Source organism: Carcharhinus amblyrhynchos, chromosome 26 (assembly GCF_965287045.1).
Source record: "Carcharhinus amblyrhynchos chromosome 26, sCarAmb.v2.hapA, whole genome shotgun sequence".
NCBI classification, from domain to species: domain Eukaryota; kingdom Metazoa; phylum Chordata; class Chondrichthyes; order Carcharhiniformes; family Carcharhinidae; genus Carcharhinus; species Carcharhinus amblyrhynchos.
In genome coordinates this window covers 3,181,846-3,205,383 of record NC_137349.1, presented here as the reverse complement: position 1 = coordinate 3,205,383, position 23,538 = coordinate 3,181,846, and the positions used below count along the sequence as shown (strand labels likewise).

General features: G+C 41.0%; 1 protein-coding gene across 1 annotated transcript in view; it reads right to left on the bottom strand.

Moving 5' to 3' along the window:
- The window catches only part of LOC145358598 (guanine nucleotide-binding protein G(q) subunit alpha), a 129,079-nt gene that overhangs the window by 7,640 nt on the left and 97,901 nt on the right, over nucleotides 1-23,538 (bottom strand). The window contains exons 4-6 of the mRNA XM_080212789.1: nucleotides 10,591-10,719; nucleotides 2,337-2,466; nucleotides 1,805-1,958 (exon numbers count right to left, since the gene is read on the bottom strand). Coding sequence (XP_080068915.1) covers nucleotides 1,805-1,958; nucleotides 2,337-2,466; nucleotides 10,591-10,719 — 413 coding nt within the window. The remainder of the gene's footprint in view (nucleotides 1-1,804; nucleotides 1,959-2,336; nucleotides 2,467-10,590; nucleotides 10,720-23,538) is intronic.

Sequence of the window (23,538 nt, the reverse complement as noted above, 5' to 3'; positions counted from 1 at the left end):
TTAATGTTAAGCAATGCCATTGTAACTAATGATGCTGTCATTATGTCGTAGTCCAAATTATGGGAAGCTGAGCTTAAATGTTTGTTTCCCATTTATTTTTTAATGTACAATTGGTCCTCTGATAAACCAGTCACTCTGCTTGGACCTTCCCACACCATACATGAGAGAACTGGCGATGTGGGAGGTTTTAGCAAACGTGTAACTGTAGAATTGGCAACAGCACAGGCAGAATAGCAATGTTCATGTTTGAGAATGCCACCAGAATAGTTAACCTGCTGGCCAAGGCCATGTTGTCAAAAAGACCCACTAGGAAATCTTCTTCACTGTTAGTCTAAATAAAATTCAGCAAGTTCAGTTTATGTGATCATTACTTGCATAATATGCTGTGGCCAAAATCTAGAATTAGTATGTTAAGGATATAGAATTTCAATTGGCACTGCTGACAAAAGATGACAACTACTCCCTTACGCATTAAGTTTTCAAGATTATGGCACTGGAAAGTAATCTCAGGAATATACTATAACCTAGGGGATAGGAACATAATTATGAAATGGCTTGAATTTCAGTCTTACAATTTATTTCAATAGACTATGTCCATCATAGGGAATTATTACTCTACATATGAAACAAATTAGCTAATTCTACAAACCAGCAAAACACGTTTTTAAAACAATAGCTTTTAACTTACAAACAGTTGTGCCAGGATCAGTGCGATTTCTACCGTGGTTCAACAAAATCCAATGATAAAACCACCACTAGATTGACCATAAGAGCAGTGTAGATCAATCGCAAACTCGAGAAAGCGGTAAGTGGGATATAGAGAAATATGTTTGTGGTTTATTCAATTTTCTTTTCATATTAGAAAAGAGCATGCTGAACCAATAACAAGCAGCTTCCAGAAGAAGTGTGATATCAAAAGGCAAGCAATTAGCTATGTTTTAGATGGAGAGCAGCATCAGATCTGGGACCTCTCATCATGCAAGTCAATGATCGGATAAAAGTGCCACTCATAGTCGCTAACAAAAATTTAGAAGCTGCACTAATATGCAGTGCCCAGCAAATTATGGAAAAACTCCTAATTTGGGTGAAAGCGAAAGATTTCAAAATTTAACACTCAATTGTGCTAGGTGTTTGTTAAGTCACACTTAACTGTATGCAAATAGTGTTTGCTATTAAAATGTGTGCATGTCATTGAAGTAGTGCCACTACAGTTTGCCTGCGGTAATTAGTTATCAACTTCTATTCTTCAATACTGATTCAACTGTATATAGCAGTTTTATTAACACTGAATTTCTAAAGCCAAATCCAGTCCTTGAAATTTTGCATTCTTTAGAAAATACAGAAAACGTTATGCAGTGAGGTATACTTTCTTTTAATACTACATTGGTTTCCAAGTTAATATGTCTCCAATATTAAAAGTATAAACATATGTTAGGCAACTCATGCCATGATTGTATAGAACAAAAACAGCTGCTAAATTATAGTATTGATGTAAAACCAATACTTAATCAGATCTGATTAAATAGATTATTTATGCCAAATTTGAAGTAGAAGCAAGTGGTCCAAAAGAGAAAACAAAATTACCACTTAAGTCTGAAATGTAACAGATGTTCTGTATCCTTTTGATACATCTTATCTTCTATTCCATGCAAAGTTCAATATATTTTTTCTCCCACTTACCACTATACAACAATCTCACAAGCAGACTTTGAATTCTCAATACTGCACCCTCTGTTCAAGACTTATTTTTTCCCCCAACTTTCAGAAACTCTCAAAAAAGAATGACATCCAGGGATTCACTTACCGTCAAACTCTGGAAAGTAGTCAACCAAATGGGAGTACATAATCTTTTCTTCCAGGAGATCCTTCTTATTTAAGAAGAGAATGACTGAGGAGTTTTGAAACCAGGGATATGTGATTATTGTCCTAAATAGTGCTTTGCTCTCCTCCATTCGATTCTGGAAAGATAAGTTATATGAATAACTGCTGAAAGTTGTACCAAGTGTTTCTGGCACTTGATGTTAACTCAACTGACCATGCTGTTTTGTATTACAAACAGTGTTTTACATAACACTTTCAGAAATGTTTCCAATAATGTGTTTCAAAGCTCATGTTTGATTATGAACATAATATATTAGTTTCCTTAAATGTAAATATTCAAATACAAAAAGTCCTAAAATTAACCAGTATCACACAATTATTTTTTCACTAGATTCCAACTCTCAATATTTTCAATCTACCAAAGAACTTCTCAGTTTATGTTTAACATTCAAGTATTTTTGGTTTCAAATGCAACACTGATTTAAAGACTGGCACTTCAAAAAACATCCACACACCTCATTATCAGATTCTACAAGAACCTGGTCGTATTCGCTAAGTGCTACTAAAAACATGATGGATGTCACGTTTTCAAAGCAATGTATCCATTTCCTTCTTTCTGACCTCTGACCTCCGACGTCCACCATTCTAAAAAAAGAAGCACAATGAGGTCATACTCAGGAGAAGAAAAATAAATTGTTCCCAACCATCATCCTATAATGCACTAAATACAAAGAATTACATATCCCACTCAGGGTATAGTGGTCAATCAGTATTTTTTTCTAAGCTTGACAGTATTTCTATGACTGATTTACCTGAAAACAGCAAGTGAAAAAAACTGTTTGATCAGGCCTGCTAGTTCATCTTTCTCTACAACAAAAAAAATTAAATGACTCTATTAAAGCTTAGAAAGTTAGAGGAGCACGTGCAGTACTGAGTTCCACACAACAGGAAAAATACTGAACTTTAGAGAGCACACTGCAGGCACACTAAGGTGATGCCTGGTGGGTGAAAATATGAAGGCTGGCTTGAAAATCTGGATCTTATTTCATGTGAGCAATACTGATAGGGCGATATGAAAGGAGTGTGTAAAATTAAGAGAGAATGAGATGGTTTGCTTTTATCTAGTCTATCTGCAGTAGATGCGCGCTCAAAGACAAGGCCAATAGATACAAGATTAAATAATAGTGATTTAGATCAAGGATATTCTTTACATTGTGATTGAGGCAGAAAATTTAAGATAGACAGATGACAAAAAAGGGGATGAGAGAATATGGGAAACAGGGTGGGTAAATATGATTAGGACTATTTGTTTGCGTGGTGGGGAAAGACCAAAATAACTGGCCCATTTGCAATTTTTAAACTTCTAATTGGTTATATGCATTTGGATTGATACTAGAATTGTTTTAGTGTATCAAAACTACATTTCTGAATGGAACATGCTTATAGCTTCACCGACAAAAAGGACAAGTCCTAGCTAATCTTACAATTAGCAATGGAAGAGTAATTTACTGGCAGTATGTTTTACACATGGATTGAAATATAACATTACATTAACAAAAGCCATGGCTGTCAAGGTGATTATTTTTCTGATTACTGTAAGAAAAATACATTGCAAAAGCAGTTATAAACAATGTGAAAAAATAGCTATAGGTTATAAGAACATAAGAACATAAGAAATAGGAGCAGGAGTAGGCCATCTAGCCCTTCGAGCCTGCCCCGCCATTCAATAAGATCATGGCTGATCTGTTGTGGCTCAGTTCCACTTTCCCGCCCTCTCCCCATAACCCTTAATCCCCTCTCTTATCAAGAACCCATCAACCCGCTTCTTAAAAATATTTAGCGAGGCAGCCTCCACCACTTCAACGGGCAGAGAATTCCAGAGATTCACCACCCTTTGAGTGAAGAAGTTCCTCCTCAACTCCGTTCTAAACCGCCTCCCCTTTATCTTGAGGCTGTGCCCCCTAGTCCTACTGTCTTTTTTGAGCGGGAAGAGTCTCTCCACCTCTACCCTATCCATCCCATTCATCATCTTATACGTCTCAATGAGATCTCCCCTCATTCTTCTAAACTCTAACGAGTACAAGCCTAGTTTATTCAGCCTCTCCTCATAGCTCAATCCCCTCAACTCCGGTATCAGCCTAGTAAACCTCCTCTGCACTCCCTCCAGGGCCAAAATATCCTTGCGCAGGTGCGGCGCCCAAAACTGCACACAGTACTCCAGCTGCGGCCTCACCAATGCCCTGTACAGCTGCAGCAAGACCTCCCTACTTTTATATTCAATCCCCCTCGCTATGAAGGCCAGCATCCCATTCGCCTTCCTGACCACCTGCTGCACCTGCAAGCTGGGTTTTTGCGACTTATGCACAAGGACCCCGAGGTCCCTCTGCACCGTCGCCTGCTGCAGTTTTTCGCCATGTAATAGTCCTTCCTACCAAAGTGGACCACCTCACACTTGCCAACATTAAATTCCATTTGCCATTTCCTGGCCCATTCGCCCAGCCTATCTAGATCCTTCTGCAGACTCTCCACACCCTCCGCACAATTTGCCTTTCCCCCAATCCTGGTGTCATCAGCAAATTTCGACACCCTGCACTCGGTTCCCTCCTCCAGATCATCTATATAAATGGTAAATAGCTGAGGCCCCAACACCGACCCCTGGGGCACCCCACTAGTCACCAACCGCCAATCCGAATAGCACCCATTGACCCCCACTCTCTGCCTCCTATTTGACAACCAATCCTCTATCCACGCTAACACCCTACCCCCAACTCCATGTCCCCTTACCTTCTGCAATAACCTCTTGTGAGGTACCTTGTCAAACGCCTTCTGAAAATCCAGAAAGACCACATCCACCGGCTCTCCTCTATCCACTGCCCTAGACACATCCTCATAGAACTCCAGTAAATTTGTCAGACACGACTTCCCTTTAATGAAACCGTGTTGCGTCCGCCCTATCAAGCAATTCCCTTCAAGATGCCTCGCAATTTCCTCCTTAATGACGGATTCTAACATTTTACATCAGGTGGCAGAGCACCAAACAGTCCAGATTGGCTGCCAAAAGCATAACGTTAAGCAATTTTGAACTTTGTAGGCCCTGGGAAGATATAAAAATCTCAAGCAACCATCTTCCCTGTAGTTTAATGCATTCACCAATAATCCTGAGTTGAAGCTGTATAGTTGTTATGGTACAAGCACTTTCTGGAGTTACATTATAAAAGACACCCTTGCACCAGCTAATGTTTTTTGTCTGATTAGGCTCTTGTGAAGCACCTTGGGATGTTCTGAAATCCCTATATAAATGCAAGTTGCCATTGGCTTTATGTGATTGCCTACTTACAAATATCAGAATGATGGGACGACAAAGGTGATGAATATCAGAAAACAGTGGAGAGCTGCAAATTAGTTCTTCAGGATCAAGGAATTTCCATCTCAAGGGAAATACCAATTTGGGGGGGGGGGGGGGGGGGGGGGGGGAGGGCAGGGTTGCAGCAGTAGGATGAGAGCAAGTAACCCAAACAACACTGCTAAATCTTCCCAAACTGTTGCTAGTACTTATCCCAGGAATGGAGGAATTTTCTTAAGAGGAAAGATCAAGTAGATTGGGCCTTTACTCACTGAAATTTAGAAGAACGAGGGGCGACCTTGAGACATACAGGATTCACAGGGGCATGAAAGGATGGATGCTGAGAGGTTGTTTCCATTCGTGGCAGAATCTAGGACCAGAGGGAATAATCTCAGAGTAATAGGTCGCTCATTTAAGACAGATGAGGAATTTCTTCTGGGAATAGTGAATCTGTGGAATTCTTTACATCAGATGGCTGTACAGGCCAAGTCGTTCAGTATTTTCAAGGCTGAGATAGATTTTTAATAAGCAAGGCAATCAAAGGTTATGGGGATAAGGCAAAAAAGTGGACTTGAAGATTACATCAAATGAGTCATGATCTCATTGTATGATGCAGTAAATTCAATGAGCTGAATAGCCTATTTCTGCTCCTACATCTTATGGTGTATAGTCTTATAGTAACTGTGGTAGGTTCAATCCTTCCTTGACCTATCAGGAAAGTTTACCAATAGGCTCATATCTGCTATTGGACTCATTGCGATAATTCCTCACAAATTGCTCAGTCAGCTGAAAATGCTCAAAAAATGCAAACATTCTGAATTCATAGGATTGTGCCATTACAGATCAGTCCCAATAGTCCATGTCCTATGATTATACTTCTCAACTACCAATGCAGAGCATACACCAAAGCCTAGATTTTCTGAAAGGAATTATTTTAAGACTGTGGTAACTCATTTATTTGAACTTAATTACTGCCAACATTAATACTGATAGAAAATGTAAAATCAAATTTTAAATCAAAGCAGTTGACGTGTATAAAATGTTTCAAGTAACAATGTTGAAGTGGCATAATTTGACATTAAGTTTATTCATTAAGCAACATCGACTGGAGAACAAAAGAACAGCAAAAATGTGTGTGATGTCTATGTTTTGCTAAGTAATTTAAAATGCTAACACCCCAAATCTAACATATATGGCAATTTGGTTCATGTTGGAGGTCTCAAAATACAAATATCCAAGTGGTATTGAATTATGCTCTTTTGAAGTTAAATTGCTCTTAGCATTGCCCTCAGGCCTTCTTAGTCAATAATGTACTATTTTACAGACTGTGTTGAGCTTCCTGTAACAAAAATGATACTGATATCTTAACTACTTTGCCACACAGCCATTAAGAAATTCCAAAAGGATACGTATGAGGGCGTGGCAGGAGGAATTCCTTCAAACTAAAGATGGCACAAAGTTTTATTAATCCTGGCATTTGCATCAAAATGAAACTTAAGCACATTTCAGTGCAAGTTGTAATATGGGGAGGTAGTAGTGTAATGGTAATGTCACTGGGCCAGTAATCCAAAGGTCCATACGAGTGCTCTGGGAACGGGAATTCAAATCCCACCAACTAATTCGATTAATAAACCTTGAATTAAAAGGTCGTCTAAAAGTGCTACAGAAGACAGACGCAGAATATGAGAGCTCAGGAGAAGCCCTGGAGAGGTAAAAGGCAGTGGAAGGTAGGTGACTCAGTGCTGTGCACCGTTGGGGCAAAGGTAATCCTTTGGCACAATGTTCTTCTGCTTGACCTAGTTATACAGCTGGATTGTGCTTGTGATTTGATGCTGAAATGAAAATTTGGGAATCCAGAGGTACTTTGTTTTGGAAGACAAGGTTCAATTCGTCGGGGGTGGGGTGGAGAGAGTGGTGAGCAGCTGTTGAGGCAGTCAAAATTGGAGTGACTTTTGGAAGGAATGCCAAGTCTAGATCTATGGTAGGGAAGTGTGACAACCTGCAAAGGCAGTCAGACTTTTAACATGATTGAACAACTCTGGGTGAGTTGCTGAGCAATGCATGGGAGCTGTTTTGATTGTATTTGCCATTTACCCTGTGGTGTGGTGTATTAATTCGCATGTACCTCATGGTGATTCTTAATATTAAGAGCATTGTAAATTGTTTTAAGTTTCTGACTTTGTGCAGTAATTTTTTTTTCTTTGAGAGTTGTGGAATCTTGTGGCTTTATTGACTTAGTATGTGGAATCTTGAACTTTGTCTCGTTGAAACAAAAAGGTCATTGGCCCCTCATCAGGTTGTATCAAAAATTTGCGTGTTCAATCCAAGATCATAAATTAGGGGTCTTGCTGGGATTTTGACTCCACAGACAAATATGCGCGCTCAGACTTGTCGAGGTCAAGGCTGATGAGATTTCCATGATGAATTTTACTACCCTGATTGAAAAGCAGAATGGCTTTGTCACTTCCTACAATTTTCAGGAGAGGGAAACGTCATCTCCAAACGACTTGCAACAATTAATCAAATGTTTATCAATCACGTCGGCAGAAAAGTTGAAGAGTTGAAAGCAGGAGTTAAGAAAGCAGGTCTAGTTGAGGTAATAGCACAATACTTGGAATTAGGAGAAAATTTGGCAGGTATAACAAGCTCAAGTTAGCTAAAATTGAGTTATAGGTGAAGCAGGTTGAAATGCGTACAGGAAAACAAACTCAAACATGAAAGAGGAAAGGAGGAGATTCAAAAGCCTGAACTCCTGCGAGAGAAGTTAGCAAGGGAAGAAAGAGATAAGAAAAGAGACAAAGTTTTAAAGAGAGAAATAAATAGGACAGTTTGAACCAGCTAGGCGTGGGATCAAAGACAGTCGAGTACTTTGGATGATGAGTCCAGTTCCACTCTGAGCTTCAATATAAATTTTATTTATTAGTGCTACAAGTAGGCTGACATTAAAACTGCAATGAAGTTGCTGTGAAGTTACACCAAGTCGCCATACTCGGGTGCACGTTCAGGAACACTGAGGGGGAATTTAGCCAACTTACCTAACCAGCACATTTTTTTTGAACTGTACGAGGAAACCTGAGCACCTGGAGGAGATCCATGCAGACACGGGGAGAACATGTAGACTCCACAGTGAACCAAGCCGGGAATCAAACCCAGGTCCCTGGCATTGTGAGGCAGCAGTGCTAACCACTGTGCCACTGGGAGAAGGCAAAAGCTGTTTCAGTTATGGAAGATGAGCGCATGGAGAATAAAATTTATGTAAAGAAACCTGTATGTTCTTATTGCTGTAAGACAGGGAATAGAATATAAAAACCAAGACCTGTGAAGGAAAAGGTTGTTAAAACAGTGGCACTGGTGCAAGTGGCAGGAATTTCCACATGGAAATCGTATATGAAACTGGGAATTGTAAGAGGCTCGCTGCATCTAATATTTTTACCTTGGGGTGCAAAAGGATAGTCAAAGGGATTCTTCCTTGAATACTGCTAGTGAGTCAGATTACCGGAGGTCTCTCAGTTTTGATCTCTCAGGGAGAAGTATTTTGTAATTCTTCCAACAGAATTAAACAAATTAATATTTTGCGAGTCACTGGAGCTGTTCAGTCACAGTTTGTGGTTGACGGTGCGATTTGAGCTCCAGATGGTTTGAAGAAAGAGAAAGCAATACGAGGGGCTCATTATGGAGCTTATGAACCTGTTCCGCTTGTGAAAGGTTAACTTATAGAATGACTAAGTGAACAAAATTGTTACTGTGGCAATTGTTCTTAGTTTACCTCTGGAAGGAGCTGATTTCACACTGGGTAATGATTTCACAGCTTTGCAATTGGGGGTTTGGGGGCGGGGGGGTGGGGGTGAAAAGAGAGAGAGACAGAGAGGGAGAGAAGAAACGAGAGAGTGTGCTGATTACCACCGACCGGAAACTGAAATGGCCCAGTCATATGAATACCATGGCAACCAGAACAGGTCAAAAACTGGGAATTCTGCAGACAGGAACTCACCACCTGACTTTGCTAAGCCTGTCCATCATCTACAAGGCATAAATCAGGAGTCTGACAGAATACACTAGACTTGCCTTGAGTGTAGCACCAATGGCACTCAAGCAGCTTGGCATCATCCATAAGAATGCACCCTTTTAATTGGCATCCCATCCTCCACCTTCAACATTCACTTCCTCGCACAGCGGCAGCAATGTGTACCATTTACAAGATGCACCGTAACAATTCACCAAGCCTCCTTCAGTAGCACTTTCCAAATCTGCGATCTGCACCACTTAGAAGACCAAGAGCAGCAGGTACATGAGAACACCACCACCTCAAGTTCTCCTCCAAGCCACATGCCATCCTGACTTGGAACTGTATCACCATTACTTCACTGTCATTGAAACAAAATCCTAAGAGCAATATGGGGTGTACCTAGACCACATAGCCTATAGTGGCTTCAAGAAAGAAGTTTAACGCCATCTTAAGAGTAAATAGGAAGGGCAATAAATGCAGGCCTAGCCAGCGATGCCCACAATCTCTGAATGAATCATGTAAAAAATTGTTACATTAAAAGGCAAACTAAAGGAGGAATTCAGTACTGTCTATTTGAAAGCTTCTTCAGGGCTGGTGCTTCATATATTGAACATATGGGGCAGAAACTGTGAAATGTTCATAAACAAAACCGAGCAGGGTCAAGCCCTGCAATTTAAATGCATTTCAAATTCTATTTCTGATTGGGTGAAGCATCATCATTTATCTATATTTACTAACTAACATTTTTACTATTAATAGCTTGCATAAGATGGTAACTTAAACGTTCATTACCTCGCCATGAAAAGGAGGTTTGGAAATACAGAAGGTAAAATAAAAACTAGCACTTCACAAGTTTTAGGTCAAAGAAAAGGGAATTTCAAGACTAACTTTCTTTGTACAAAAGCAGCTTCTGGGCACAGTTCATTTAGTCCCTGGTGTTTAGTACATGGCAGCCTACCCAGTTTGACAAATGATGCCTTTAGAGGTAGACCAAAATAACAACTCTAAACTGAACGACCTAATTTTCTATGGAGATCTGCCCTACTTATCCATACTTGGGCCAACTTCTCGTAGCAGTATTTCCAAACTAGTACAAAAATGAATTTTGTTGTTGAATATATTTAAGTTCCTTTCTTTAGACTTCAATTATCTCTGAACTTTTTAAAGATAAACCAGCATGTGAATCAGCTTTACCCTAAATAAAGTGCCTTGTAATAAAACAGTACTAAAAACACAACTCAGAATAAGGCAAATAAGTTCCACAGCAATATTTCATCATTCTTATTTAAAAAAATGAAATTTGAAATATGAAGTATTAGGCTAAATTCCAATAATAATCATGTTTCCAGAATGAACATGCACAAAAATCCAATGCAACAGAAATAAAATCAGTTAATGATTTTCAGAAACCACCTTCTACCTGAAGATGATGCTTTGCAAGTCAAAGGGGTATTCAATGATGCCTGTTGTTGGGATTCGCACTCGAAGGACATCCTGCTGGGTAGGCAGATAGGCAGGATCCGATATACGATCCAAATCGCTAAGGTAGCTATAAACAATGGAAAAACACATGAATACAAAAATGACAGCATGTGAAGCCCCAGTGATGAATTTGTGAATGTGCTTCCCAATATACATGTGCAATAACCCTCAGGGGCTACTCTATTTTCTGTGAGATGTGGGGGTGGAATCTATTTCCTTGTGACCTCCATATTTCAGTGAATTGTGCAGCTATGTCCCATGATACAAACAATGATCTCTTAGGAGAGCTGATCTACACATTTTGTTTCACCTGCAGCCACATACTCCATCATAGCTTGACAGTCACCTTGACAGTAATGTGTTCAATGAAAAAATTTATCTGATTATTCATCCTGCATGACTTCAACATTTTTCTTTTGTTGAGCTATAAAACAAATATATTTCTAGAAAATGAAACAGAAACATAAAAACCCTCAATGGAAAATTAGCTTCTGGCCAAAACCAACATCAATTAATATTGAGTAAAATCTTGTGGGGGCAAATCAATGGTAAAAAGGGATGATGTAATAATTATTTTGATAAACATTTAGAGTGGCCAAATAGAGAGAGAGAAAACAAGCAAGCTTCAAATTTGTTTACTTTCTAACATGATCTGCTTCATTAAGTCAAACATCCTGCCTTTTGGTAAACTAATTTACCACGTGTCTCTTCCAGTGCATTCAAGCATGTGTGTGCGCCACTGCTGACAGTAATCTTTATTATACGTCCATAACGAAGGCTGTGATTCTAAGGGTCAGCTTCTTGAACTGAACAGAATAGGATCAACGCAAATGTGTTATACTTGAGACTACTGAAAACTACTGCTATCCCGCAAAGTAAAATACCTTGCTGCTTTTCCTCTCTAATCTTTAAGCATGTGTACGTACTTCAGTTAGTACTGAAATTTTCCTTTAGTAAGATATTCTCCATCTCTCAGCCCAAAATCTCCATCTAGTCAACTTATTCCCAGCTTTGAAATGTTCACGTGTGTTTCCCGATTTCATGCAAGTTTTCCAGTCCAATTTTCTCCCATTTCAATGTCAACTTTTATTGTGCAACAACAATAGGTTGGTACAAAGACAGCACCATTTAACCTTGCCAGTCTCCCTGCCAAAAGGTGCTGCAGAGGGTTGAACTGTTGCTGTTGGAAACAGCAGAAAATTGTATTATGATCCCCTCTCACTTCTGGGAGAAAAAAAATTCAAGATTGTCTTGCCTCCTTTTAAAAGCGTCTTTATGGCAGGAAAGAACTATACCTCAGAAGTGCTCCTTACTACAACTGAAAAATTTATATATTCTTTTGTTTGAATTGGTATATAAAAGATCACATGACACACTCCACTTTTATTATTACATATGCATTCTTTCTCAAAGATGAATTAGTATGGCAACATGGAAAATGAAGTTTGAAGAAAAGCTACTTTATAAGGCTTACTGCGTGTTTACTGTATGATTATCATTATTTATTTTGATTATTAGGCTGAATTATTTAGATTATTATGGACGGCACTGTAGCACAGTGGTTAGCACTGCTGCTTCACAGCTCCAGGGATCTGGGTTCGATTCCCGGTTTGGGTCACAGTCTGTGTGGAGTGTGCACATTCTCCTCGTGTCTGCGTGGGTTTCCTCAGGGTGTTCCGGTTTCCTCCCACAGTCCAAAGACATACAGGTTAGGTTCATTGGCCATGCTAAAATTGCCCCTTAGTGTCCTGAGATGCATATGTTAGAGGGAATAGTGGTGGATACTGGGGTAGGGCCTGGATGGGATTGTGGTCAGTGCAGACTCGATGGGCCAATTGGCCTCTTTCTGCACTGTAGGGATTCTATGAATACAAGATAGACATCAAAATAATGGATCCAAATAGCACAAAAATACAGCTCAAGTTGGAAGAAAGTCAGGATTTTTAAGACATACACACTTACTACACCAGATTACATACACAGATTTAGGAGGAAAAACTCATGCCCTGCATTAGGAAGCTATTTTGTTAACTGCTATTTATATTTTAACTTGTCTCCAAAATTCAATGTCTGCACCTTTAAATAAACAGAATTGCAGTTTCCAGCTGGACTAACACAAAGCAACCTAGGGAATCTGATATGTTTTCCACATTACTGAAATTTGGTTGAACTTGTTTCAAACTAATTTATAATCTGTTGCAGTCAAGTTCAGAATGTTCAGTTTTAGCTACCCTTTAAGATAATGAGATGACATCACTTGTAAGAAGAGGGTTGTGCACAAGATATGGACAGTTCCCAGAATGTCTATTCTATCAAACCAAATGGGCTTCCAAAGAGTGGTGAATACATCATAAAATTTAATTAGATGCAAAGTATTCAACACGACGAGACAATCACCAAATGCTCAATGGACAGTGTACAAAACTCCTGGTTTTCACCAATTTCAATGTTCAAGTGGTTTTAGCAGATCAGCTAAACATTTTCTTTTGAAAATTCCTTCAAATCAGACTGTACACGGAAAGCTAATTTAATACATACTGCATTTTCAGTCCTGTGGAAAGGGTTAGTTACAATGGAATTCTCTGGTCTCCACTAAAATGGCAGAACAAGGAATTAATTAAAATTTTACAAAGCAATACACTGGAAGTTTTGGGTTAGATGCAATCATTTATTCTGCATACAAGGTCTAACATTTTGTATCAGATAACATAAAACCTGGATATGCAGTGTATGAAGATTATGGAAGACAGGACTTATTCTCACTTGTATTTAAATTCATGGGTTCAAAGGCTGCATTAAAGCTGCAATAACCACAAAATATAAAGCTTAAAATTTGGAGAAACAAATTTAACCACTGGTGCCATCTAGTTTCCATTCGTAGTTTGTGCAAAACCAGTCTGTTCACTCAACTAAGGAACCTGATGTCAAGAACTTATAGAAAAAAATGCAGGAGCTCCATATATCTACTTGGGGTGCGGGAGGAATGGGACCCAGAAGAATGCTTACAAGGTGGAAAACATACAAAATACAAGCTTCCCCTCTGGTCAGCTTTTGGCTTGCAGTTGTATACTTGTAGCATTATTATAAATTGGAGTTCCCATTAACACACTGGCCAATAAAAAAATCCTTGGATGTCCAAAGATGTGCAGGTTAGCTTGATTGGCCATGATAAAATTGACTTTTAGTGTCCTGAGATGCGTAGGTTAGAGGGATTAGCGGGTAAAATATGTAGGGATTTGGAGGTAGGGCCTGGGTGGGATCGTGGTCGGTGCACACTCGATGGGCCGAAGGGCCTCTTTCTGCATTGTAGGGTTCTATGATTCTACGAACTTATTTCTTAAGGCATTCCTGTCTTTTGCTTGCATTTAAATTACAAACTATAACAAAGATTTTAACATGAGTTTCCTAGCTGAAAACAAAATGCCAAATTAACAGAATCATCACACATTTGAATCATATTAAATATTTTTAATTAGAACATAGAACAGTACAGCTCAGTACAAACCCTTCAGCCCTCAATGTTGCGCCAAGCTACGTCCAAACCCAAGATCAAGCTATCCCACTCTCTAAGTGGATAAAAAAATCAACCCAGTAATTGTTGTGAATCAGGCTTCTATGGCTGTGTGGAATTTGCATGTTCTCCCCATATCTGCATGGCTTTCCTCCAGGTGCCCAGGTTTCCTCCCACAACCCAAAAGATGTGTGGATTAAGTGCATTGGCATGCTAAATTCTCCCTTAGTATATATACCCAAACAGGAGCTGGAGTGTGGCGGCTAGGTGATTTTCACAGTAACTTCATTGCAGTGTTAATGAGAGCCTACTTATGACACTAATAAATAAATTCAAACTTCTATGTTGCCTGGAAAGTAGCTGAAGAGCACCAGTGAATTTATCAGGATAGCTTTACTGTGATTTGACCTGTACTTCAGTACCCATTATAAATTTCAAAAATATGCACCACTATCTTGCTGTAACAAATGCAGAATTAATTTGAAGGAAAAAGCAAAATTACAGTAGAGCTGCCATACATCTTATGGCTTCTGAGATTTTTGTAAAAAAAAACCTATTTCTTCATACCAGTTTATAGGCCTTTTCTTTCGGCAATTTTGTTCCAAACCATGTTAATATTTTGCAATAGACGGGGTAGAGATGTTCTAATTAGAGGCGCCATATAAACACAGATTGTTTTGTACAGCTTTAACATATCATGTGATGTATCTTTAGATCTCAAGTCACCAGTACACTCCTCTTACTTGGCTGCTGCAATTATCTTAGAGCACCTTTTGCATACAATAACGAGCCTCATCTGGTTATGTCATTTACTTTAAAATAAAGTAAAAATGGACTAAAGGAATTCAACTACTGCATTAATATTTATTATCTATAAAGGGTATTGTTGCTGCATTATGAAAACAATCTCCAACATCTAACATCAATTTTTTTTTATGAACTGAGAGATTGAAGTTAACAAATGCAAATCAACAGCACTATTCTGAAAATTTTAAAAATTACCAATTTCCAAATAACTTTTGGAAGACAGTAACTAATTGTAGCCCAAGGCAAACAATTCAAACAAATGCTGCACAAATTTGGTCTGGATATTTTAGTAAATGAATTGCAGAAACATTTGGAAAGATGATACTGGTTCATTTCAAATTGGTGCCTTGATGTCAAAGGCAGTCATTCTCACCTCATCTCTGGAACTCAGTGCCATTATTTATGTTTGAAGCAAGGTTGTATGAGACCTGGAATTAAGTGGCTCATGGAACACTAGTGTATAGTTCCTTGGTAAACATCAGTGTCATTTAATAGCATTGGTGGACACATTCCATCATTTTGCTGACTGGGAGTAGGCTGATGTGGTTAAAATTTACCAAATTGAATTATTCCTGAAGGATATCCACTCTTCTAATTTCTTAAGTCTATTTACACTGGCAACGATCAGGTACAATTTTTAAAACTCTTTGATGGGACATGGGCGTCGCAGACAAAGAACAAAGAACAACCCAGCATGGGAAACAGGCCCTTCGGCCCAACAAGCCCGCACCGCCGCATCACCCTACACCTATTCTACCCTGCGTATCTACAAATAGAACCCCTGACTTAGCCAGATTCAGGGGAGAATAGTGTCAATCTGGTAAAACCAATCAGCCTAACAGCACATCTTTGGGGTGTGGGAGGAAACCGGAGCGCCCGGAGGAAACCCACGCAACCACAGGGAGAATGCACAAACTCCCACAGACACAGGTCCAAATCCATGTATCTGCACAGCTAGCAGTGCTAGTCACCGAGCTGTTGCGGCGCCCGTCTACCGGTCCAGGATCAAGCACACACACCGACACGAAGTACTAGGCCACTCCCGGAACCTCCAGGAGCAGCCCACGCACAACCCACCGTGTGCATGCCCCTCGTTTGACAACGAGGTGGACCTCCACCTGCGGAGTGAAAAGACAAAAACGTTAATCACAAGCCTGCCTTTCCGGTGTCTCCCGAGGTTCTAACCCTTATTCAATAACCCCTACCATAACCCTCCATCCTCGTTTCACTCATGTGCCTATCTAACTGAACCTTAAACGAGTCCAACGTTCCCGCCTCCACCACCCCACTCGGTAGCGCGTTCCATACCCCCACTACTCTCTGCGTAAAGAACCTTCCTCTCATATCCAAATTATACCTCTCCCCCCTCACCCTTAAATCATGTCCTCTTGTATTCGTAACCAATCTAGGGAGCAGTCTCTCACTATTGACCCTGTCTATTCCCTTCAGTATCTTATATACCTCTATCATGTCACCCCTCAATCTCCGTCTTTCCAAAGAGAACAGTCCCAGTTTGTCCAACCTTTCCTCGTAACCCAACCCCTCCATGCCAGGCAACATCCTGGTAAACCTCCTCTGCACCCTTTCCAGAGCCTCCACGTCCTTCCGGTAGCAAGGTGACCAGAACTGGACGCAGTACTCCAAATGCGGTCTAACCAACGTTCTATACAACTGAAGCATTAGACGGCAGCTTTTAAACTCTATACCTCTTCCTATAAAGGCTAGCATTCCATAAGCCTTCCTGACAACTTTCTCCACTTGTGTCACAACCTTCATGGATTTGTGAACCTGCACTCCCAGGTCCCTCTGTGTTTCTATACTCCTAATTTGTCTACCTTTAATCACATAGCTCCTCTCTACATTATTCCTTCCAAAATGCATCACCTCACATTTGTCAGGATTAAATTCCATCTGCCACCTATCTGCCCAATGCACCAACCTATCTATATCCTGTTGTATCACCTGACAATCCACTTCAGTACCCGCCAACCCTGCCATCTTGGTGTCATCAGCAAACTTGCTGATCACACCACCTACGCTCTCTTCCAAGTCATTTATGTAGACTACAAAGAGGAGAGGTCCCAGTACCGAGCCCTGCGGCACACCACTGGTCACTGGCCTCCAGCTGGACAAAGTCCCCTCCACAACTACCCTCTGTCTCCTATTGCCCAGCCAGTTCTCAATCCACCTAGCTACCTGACCCCGTATCCCATGCGCCTTAACCTTTTCTACCAGCCTATCATGAGGGACTTTGTCAAACGCCTTACTGAAATCCATATAGATGACATCAACGGCTTGCCCATCGTCAACCGTTTTTGTCACCTCCTCAAAGAATTCCACCAGATTCGTAAGGCAAGACCTCCCTCTAACAAAGCCATGTTGCGTATCCCCAATCAGACCGCAACGCTCCAAATGCTCATACATCCTACCCCTAAGTACTTTTTCCATTAATTTCCCTACCACCGATGTCAAACTCACCGGCCTATAATTCCCAGGGTTATCCCTACTACCTTTTTTGAACAGCAGTACCACATTTGCCACCCTCCAGTCTTCTGGGACCTCACCTGTGTCCAAAGAAGAGACAAAGATTTGCGCCAGAGGCCCAGCAATTTCATCTTTCACCTCCCTAAGCAGCCTGGGATAAATACCATCAGGCCCCGGAGCTTTATCCATCCTTATGCTACCTAAAAGCCCTAGCACTTCCTCCCTCGTGATAGATATTTCCTGCAGCTGATCCTCAGCTCCCTCTAACAGACCGCACGATTCCGAACCCCTCTCCTTTGTGAATACCGACGCAAAGTATTCATTCAGCTCCCCCATTCCCTCCGACTCAATACATAACTCCCCGCTTTTGTCCCTAAGAGGACCAATTTTCCCTCTAACTACTCTCTTGCTCCTAATATAGGAATAAAATGCCTTTGGATTCTCCTTAATCCTACCAGCCAAAGCCATTTCATGCCCTCTCTTCTCCCTTCTAATTCCCCTTTTTAGCTCCCTCCTACTCTCTCTATATTCCTCCAGCGCACTCTCCGTACCCAGTCGTTTCGACCTAACATACGCCTCCCTCTTCTTCCTGACCAAGTCTTCGATACCCCCTGTAATCCACGGCTCTCTAATCCTACCTTTCCCATCCTTCCTCTTAACCGGAACATACCTCCCCTGCAACCATTTCATTTTGCCTTTAAAAGCCTCCCACTTGCCAACCGTGGACTTACCAGCTAACAGTCCTTCCCAATCAGTGTCCTGCAGCTCCCTCCTAATCCTGCTATAGCTCGCCTTTCCCCAGTTCAGCACACTCCCGTTCGGCCGGCACTCGTCCCTTTCCATTTTTATCCTAAAGTAGACGGACTTGTGGTCACTATTAGCCACATGTTCACCTACCTCTACCTCTCCCACCTGCCCCGGCTCATTACCCAACACTAAATCCAGTATAGCCCCTCCCCTAGTCGGACTAGTTACATACTGCTCTAGAGACCCTTCCAAAACACATTTCACAAACTCCTCTCCCTCCGTACCCCCAGCTCTAGGCCCCCTCCAATTCACTCCAGGAAGATTAAAGTCACCCACTACAACCACCCTATTCTTCCTGCACCTATCCAAAATGCCCCTGCAAATACCTTCCTCCACTGACCTCGGGCTGTTGGGTGGCCTATAGTACACCCCTAGCAATGTAATCTCTCCCTTTTTATTCCTCAACTCCACCCACAGCGACTCAATCCCTATCTCTTCCATATTGTCCTCCCTCTGCACTACTGTAATGTTTTCCTTTACCAACAGTGCCACCCCTCCACCTCTCTTCAACCCTCTTCTGTCACACCTAAAACACTTGTACCCAGGAACATTCAGCTGCCAGTCCTGCCCTTCCCTTAACCATGTCTCTGTTACAGCCACCACATCTAACTGCCTCACACACATCAAGGCCCTAAGCTCATCCGTTTTCCCTGTCACACTCCTAGCATTGAAACAGACACAGTTCAACCCACAAGTGTCCCTCGGAACCTCCTTCTCCCTGATACTTTCCAGACTGGTCATGATTTATTGCCATGCCTAGTCGCCCAAGGGTAGTTGAGAGTCAACCATACCACAGGGACGACAGTGGCTAGCACTGCTGCCTCAGTGCCAGGGACCCGGAATCGATTCCCAGGTTGGGTCACTGTCTGTGAAGTTTGTATGTTCTCCCCATGTCTGCGTGGGTTTCCTCCAGGTGCCAGTTTCCTCCCACAGTCTGAAAGACGTGCTGGTTAACTGCATTGACCCGAATAGGTACCGGAGTGTGGCGACTAGGGGAATTTCACAGCAACTTCATTGCAATGTTAATGTAAGCCGTACATGTGACTAATAAGTAAACTTTACTTTTACTTTGTTGTAGATCTGCAGTCACGTGTAGGCCAGGCCAGGTATGGACAGTAGATTCCCTTCCCTAACGGACATTAGTGAACCAGATTGGATTTACCAACAATTAACAATGGTTTCATGGTCATCAACAGATTCTTAAATGCAGATTTTTTAATTGAATTCAAATTCCACCATCTTCCATGGTGGGATTTGAACCTGGGTCCCCAGAACATTAGCTGAGTTTCTGGGTTAATAGTCCAGCGATAATACCACAATGCCATCACCTTCCCATTTCTACTCAAGAAGCTGAAGCTCTGCAGAAGGAAAGGAGAAGTGAACATGCAATACTTTTCTTCTGCACAATGTGTTTCATTTGCATGATGCAAGGGACAGCATGATAGTACAATGGTTAGTACTGCTGTCTCAGCATCAGGGACTCAGGTTCAATTTCCACCTTGGTTGCATGTGGATTTTACACATTCTCCCCTTCTCTATGAGGGTTTTCTCTGGGTGCACCAATTTCCTCTCACTGTCCAAAGATGTGCAGGCTGGGTGGATTGGCCACGCTAAAAAGAATTGCCCTTTAGTGTCTCAAGATGTGTAGGCTAGATAGATCATACATGACGAATGTGCGGGGTTATGGGGAAAGGGTGGAGGAGAGGGCCAGGGTAAGACACACCGTCAGAAAGTTGGTGCAGATTCTATGGGCTGAACAGTCATCGTCTGCATTGTAAGGATTCTATGATTTGACCAATTTGGTTTCTATCACTTAACCTTTCGTATGAGGCTCTCCCATTATTTTCAGTAAGAAGTCTCACAACACCAGTTTGAAGTCCAACAGGTTTATTTGGTAGCACAAGCCACAAGCTTTTGGAGTCCCACTCATCTGATGAAGAGGCAGTGTTCCGAAAACTTGTAGCTTGTGCTGCCAAATAAACCTGTTGGACTTTAACCTGGTGTTGTGAGACGTCTTATTGTGCTTACCCCAGTCCAACACCGGCATCTCCACACCATTATTTTCAGGTAGCGAATGAAAATTTACAGAAACAAAAATTTGCAAAATAATTAGACTGATGAGAAAAAATATTTATCTGAAAACTATATACATGATACACCTTAATCTAATGCTTGCATTCTCAGAGGAGCCTGACTATCTAGTTCAAGAGATTATTAGATATGCCACAAGAAATCAGCTCTCAATGTCAAATTTCAAATAACAAAGCCAACATATTTTCAATATCTATGTAAGAAATGGGGCTGGGGGTACTTGAATTTTGATTACCACACACAAAGAGAATTGCCCAGCTGTGTCTTTTTGTTCCTTTGTTCCGTAGATCCCAGAAATGAGCACCAGAGGCTGATTTTCAAAAGGTAGATAATAGTACTATTGAGATAAATTGATTTAAGAACGTAAGAAATAGGAGCAGGAGTAGGCCATCTAGCCCTTCGAGCCTGCCCCGCCATTCAATAAGATCATGGCTGATCTGTCGTGGCTCAGTTCCACTTTCCCGCCCTCTCCCCATAACCCTTAATCCCCTCTCTTATCAAGAACCCATCAACCTGCTTCTTAAAAATATTTAGCGAGGCAGCCTCCACCACTTCAACGGGCAGAGAATTCCAGAGATTCACCACCCTTTGAGTGAAGAAGTTCCTCCTCAACTCCGTTCTAAACCGCCTCCCCTTTACCTTGAGTCTGTGCCCCCTAGTCCTACTGTCTTTTTTGAGCGGGAAGAGTCTCTCCACCTCTATCCTATCCATCCCATTCATCATCTTATACGTCTCAATGAGATCTCCCCTCATTCTTCTAAACTCTAACGAGTACAAGCCTAGTTTATTCAGCCTCTCCTCATAGCTCAATCCCCTCAACTCCGGTATCAGCCTAGTAAACCTCCTCTGCACTCCCTCCAGGGTTAACAAGGATTATATTCCAAGATCATGAGAACAATTTAATTAATATTGTCTATTCAGACTGTAAAGTGGAAGTTACAGTGGTCTGCCGAATAAGCGGATTCTGATACTGAGGTTCTCTCCTTTGGGTTTTGTTCTGGGAATAGATGAAAGATTTGATACAGATTTTGGAGGACTTGGTCGACAGCTCTGTAGCTGAGAGCTGTCAGTTCTAGATGGGAATATGATGAGCCTCTCCCAATTTTCCAGTTCTTCTTGTACCACCACACTTCAGTCCAGGTAGAATTGGACTTACAGATCACATTATGGTTTTATAAAACCTTATGTACAGATTTTATTACAGTTACAGTCCTAATTTAAGAATTAAATATTGCCTTATTTTTATCCAAGGCACGTGTTAAAAGTTGTATGAAGTGAAATTCTATGTTAATTTTCTGTTGCAACCTTCCTTTTGCAAATAAATATAACCTACAGTTTATAACTTATCAATCTCCACCAAACTTCTACTCAAAGAGTATGACCACAGGAGAGTCATGTCAACCCAGTCAATTCTTTATATTAGCAAGGTTTTTAAACAATCTAATGCTACCAGTTCTTGATCATGTAAAGTCACACACTGACATACAGAGAGTGAAGAATCATTTAAGTAGTTGTTTAATGAAGGCCTAACAATGCAATTTACACGATTAAGGAATTCACAATTGTAGACTTGCTGCTTGTAATTCAAGATGTCAAAATAATCACGAATTATCACAACTCAACCAAATAAATTTGAAGCCAAAAAACCAGTGAACTTTTGCTAATTGTGATCAACAGTCCTTTAGCTCATAGGGTTTGAATGATTCCTTTCATATAGATACGTAGAAAGTAGGAGAGTAGGACATTCAGCCTTTCAAGCCTGCCCCACAATCCATTATCATGGTTGATTATCCAACTCAATAGCTTGATCCCATCTTTCATCCATTTCCTTTGTTTCTCCATCTCAAGAGCTTTAGCTCTAGTTAGTTATTTCTTGAAAATATACAATGTTTTAGCCTCTTCAACTGCTGCACCTGCATGTTTACTTCAGCGAATTCCACATGCTCACCACATTTCTTCTCATCCCAGTCGTAAACAGTTTACTCTGTATCCTTAGACTGTAACCCCGGCTCTGGACACCCCATCAGGAACTAACCCCTGGTTCTAGACACCCCACCATCAAGAAAATCCTTCTTGCATTTACCCTATCTAGTCCTGTTAGACTTTTACAGTTTCCATGAGATTCCCGCTCATTTTTCTGAACAGCAGTGAATATACTCTTAATTGACTCAATCCCTCCTCATACATCAGTCACGCCATCCCAGGAATCTGTCTGGTAAACCATCTCTGCACTCCTTCTAGAACAAGAGCATCCTGATTCAGGAAAGGAGACCAAAGCTGCACACACTATTCCAGGTGTGGTCTCACCAAGATCCTGGATAACTGCAGCAAGGCATCCCTTACCCTATGCCCAAACCCTCTCACTATGAAGGCAAACATAACATTTGTCTTCTTCACCACCTGCTGCACCTGTATGTTTACTTCCAGCAACGAGTGTACAAGAACATCCAGATCTCATTGCAAATTCCTCTCTCCCACACTACAGCCATTCAGATAATAATCTACCTTCCTGTTTTTGCTACAAAATGCATATTGTATTTATCCACATTATACTGCATCTGCCGTGCATTTGCCCAAATCATATTGAAGCATCTCTGCATCTTCCTCACAGCTCACCCTCCCACCCAGCTTTGTGTCGTCTGCAAATTTGGAGATGTTACATTTAATTCCCTCATCTAAATCATTAACATATATAGTGAATAGTTGGGCTCCCAGCACTAATCCCTGCAGTATCTTACCAAACATTGCCTGCCATTCAGAAAATGACCTGTTTATTCCTATTCTTTGTTTCCTATCTGCCAACCAGTTTTCTATCCAACTAATATATGCGCCTCAACTCCATACGTTGCAATTTTACATGCTAATCTCTTATGTAGGACTTTATCAAAAGCCTTCTGAAAGTCCAATTAAACCATATTCACCAGCCCTTCCTCTTCAGCTCTGCTAGTTACATCATAGAACACTACAGCACAAACAGGCCCTTTGGCCCACAAGTTGCACTGATCATATCCCTACCTACTAGGCCTATCTATAATCCTCAATCCCAATAAATCCCATGTACTCATCCAGAAGTCTCTTAAAAGACCCCAACTAACATCCTCTAAGAAATCCAGATTTGTCAAGCATGATGTGCCTTTCATAAATCCATGCTGATTCTGCCTAATCCTGCCACTGTTTTACAAGTGT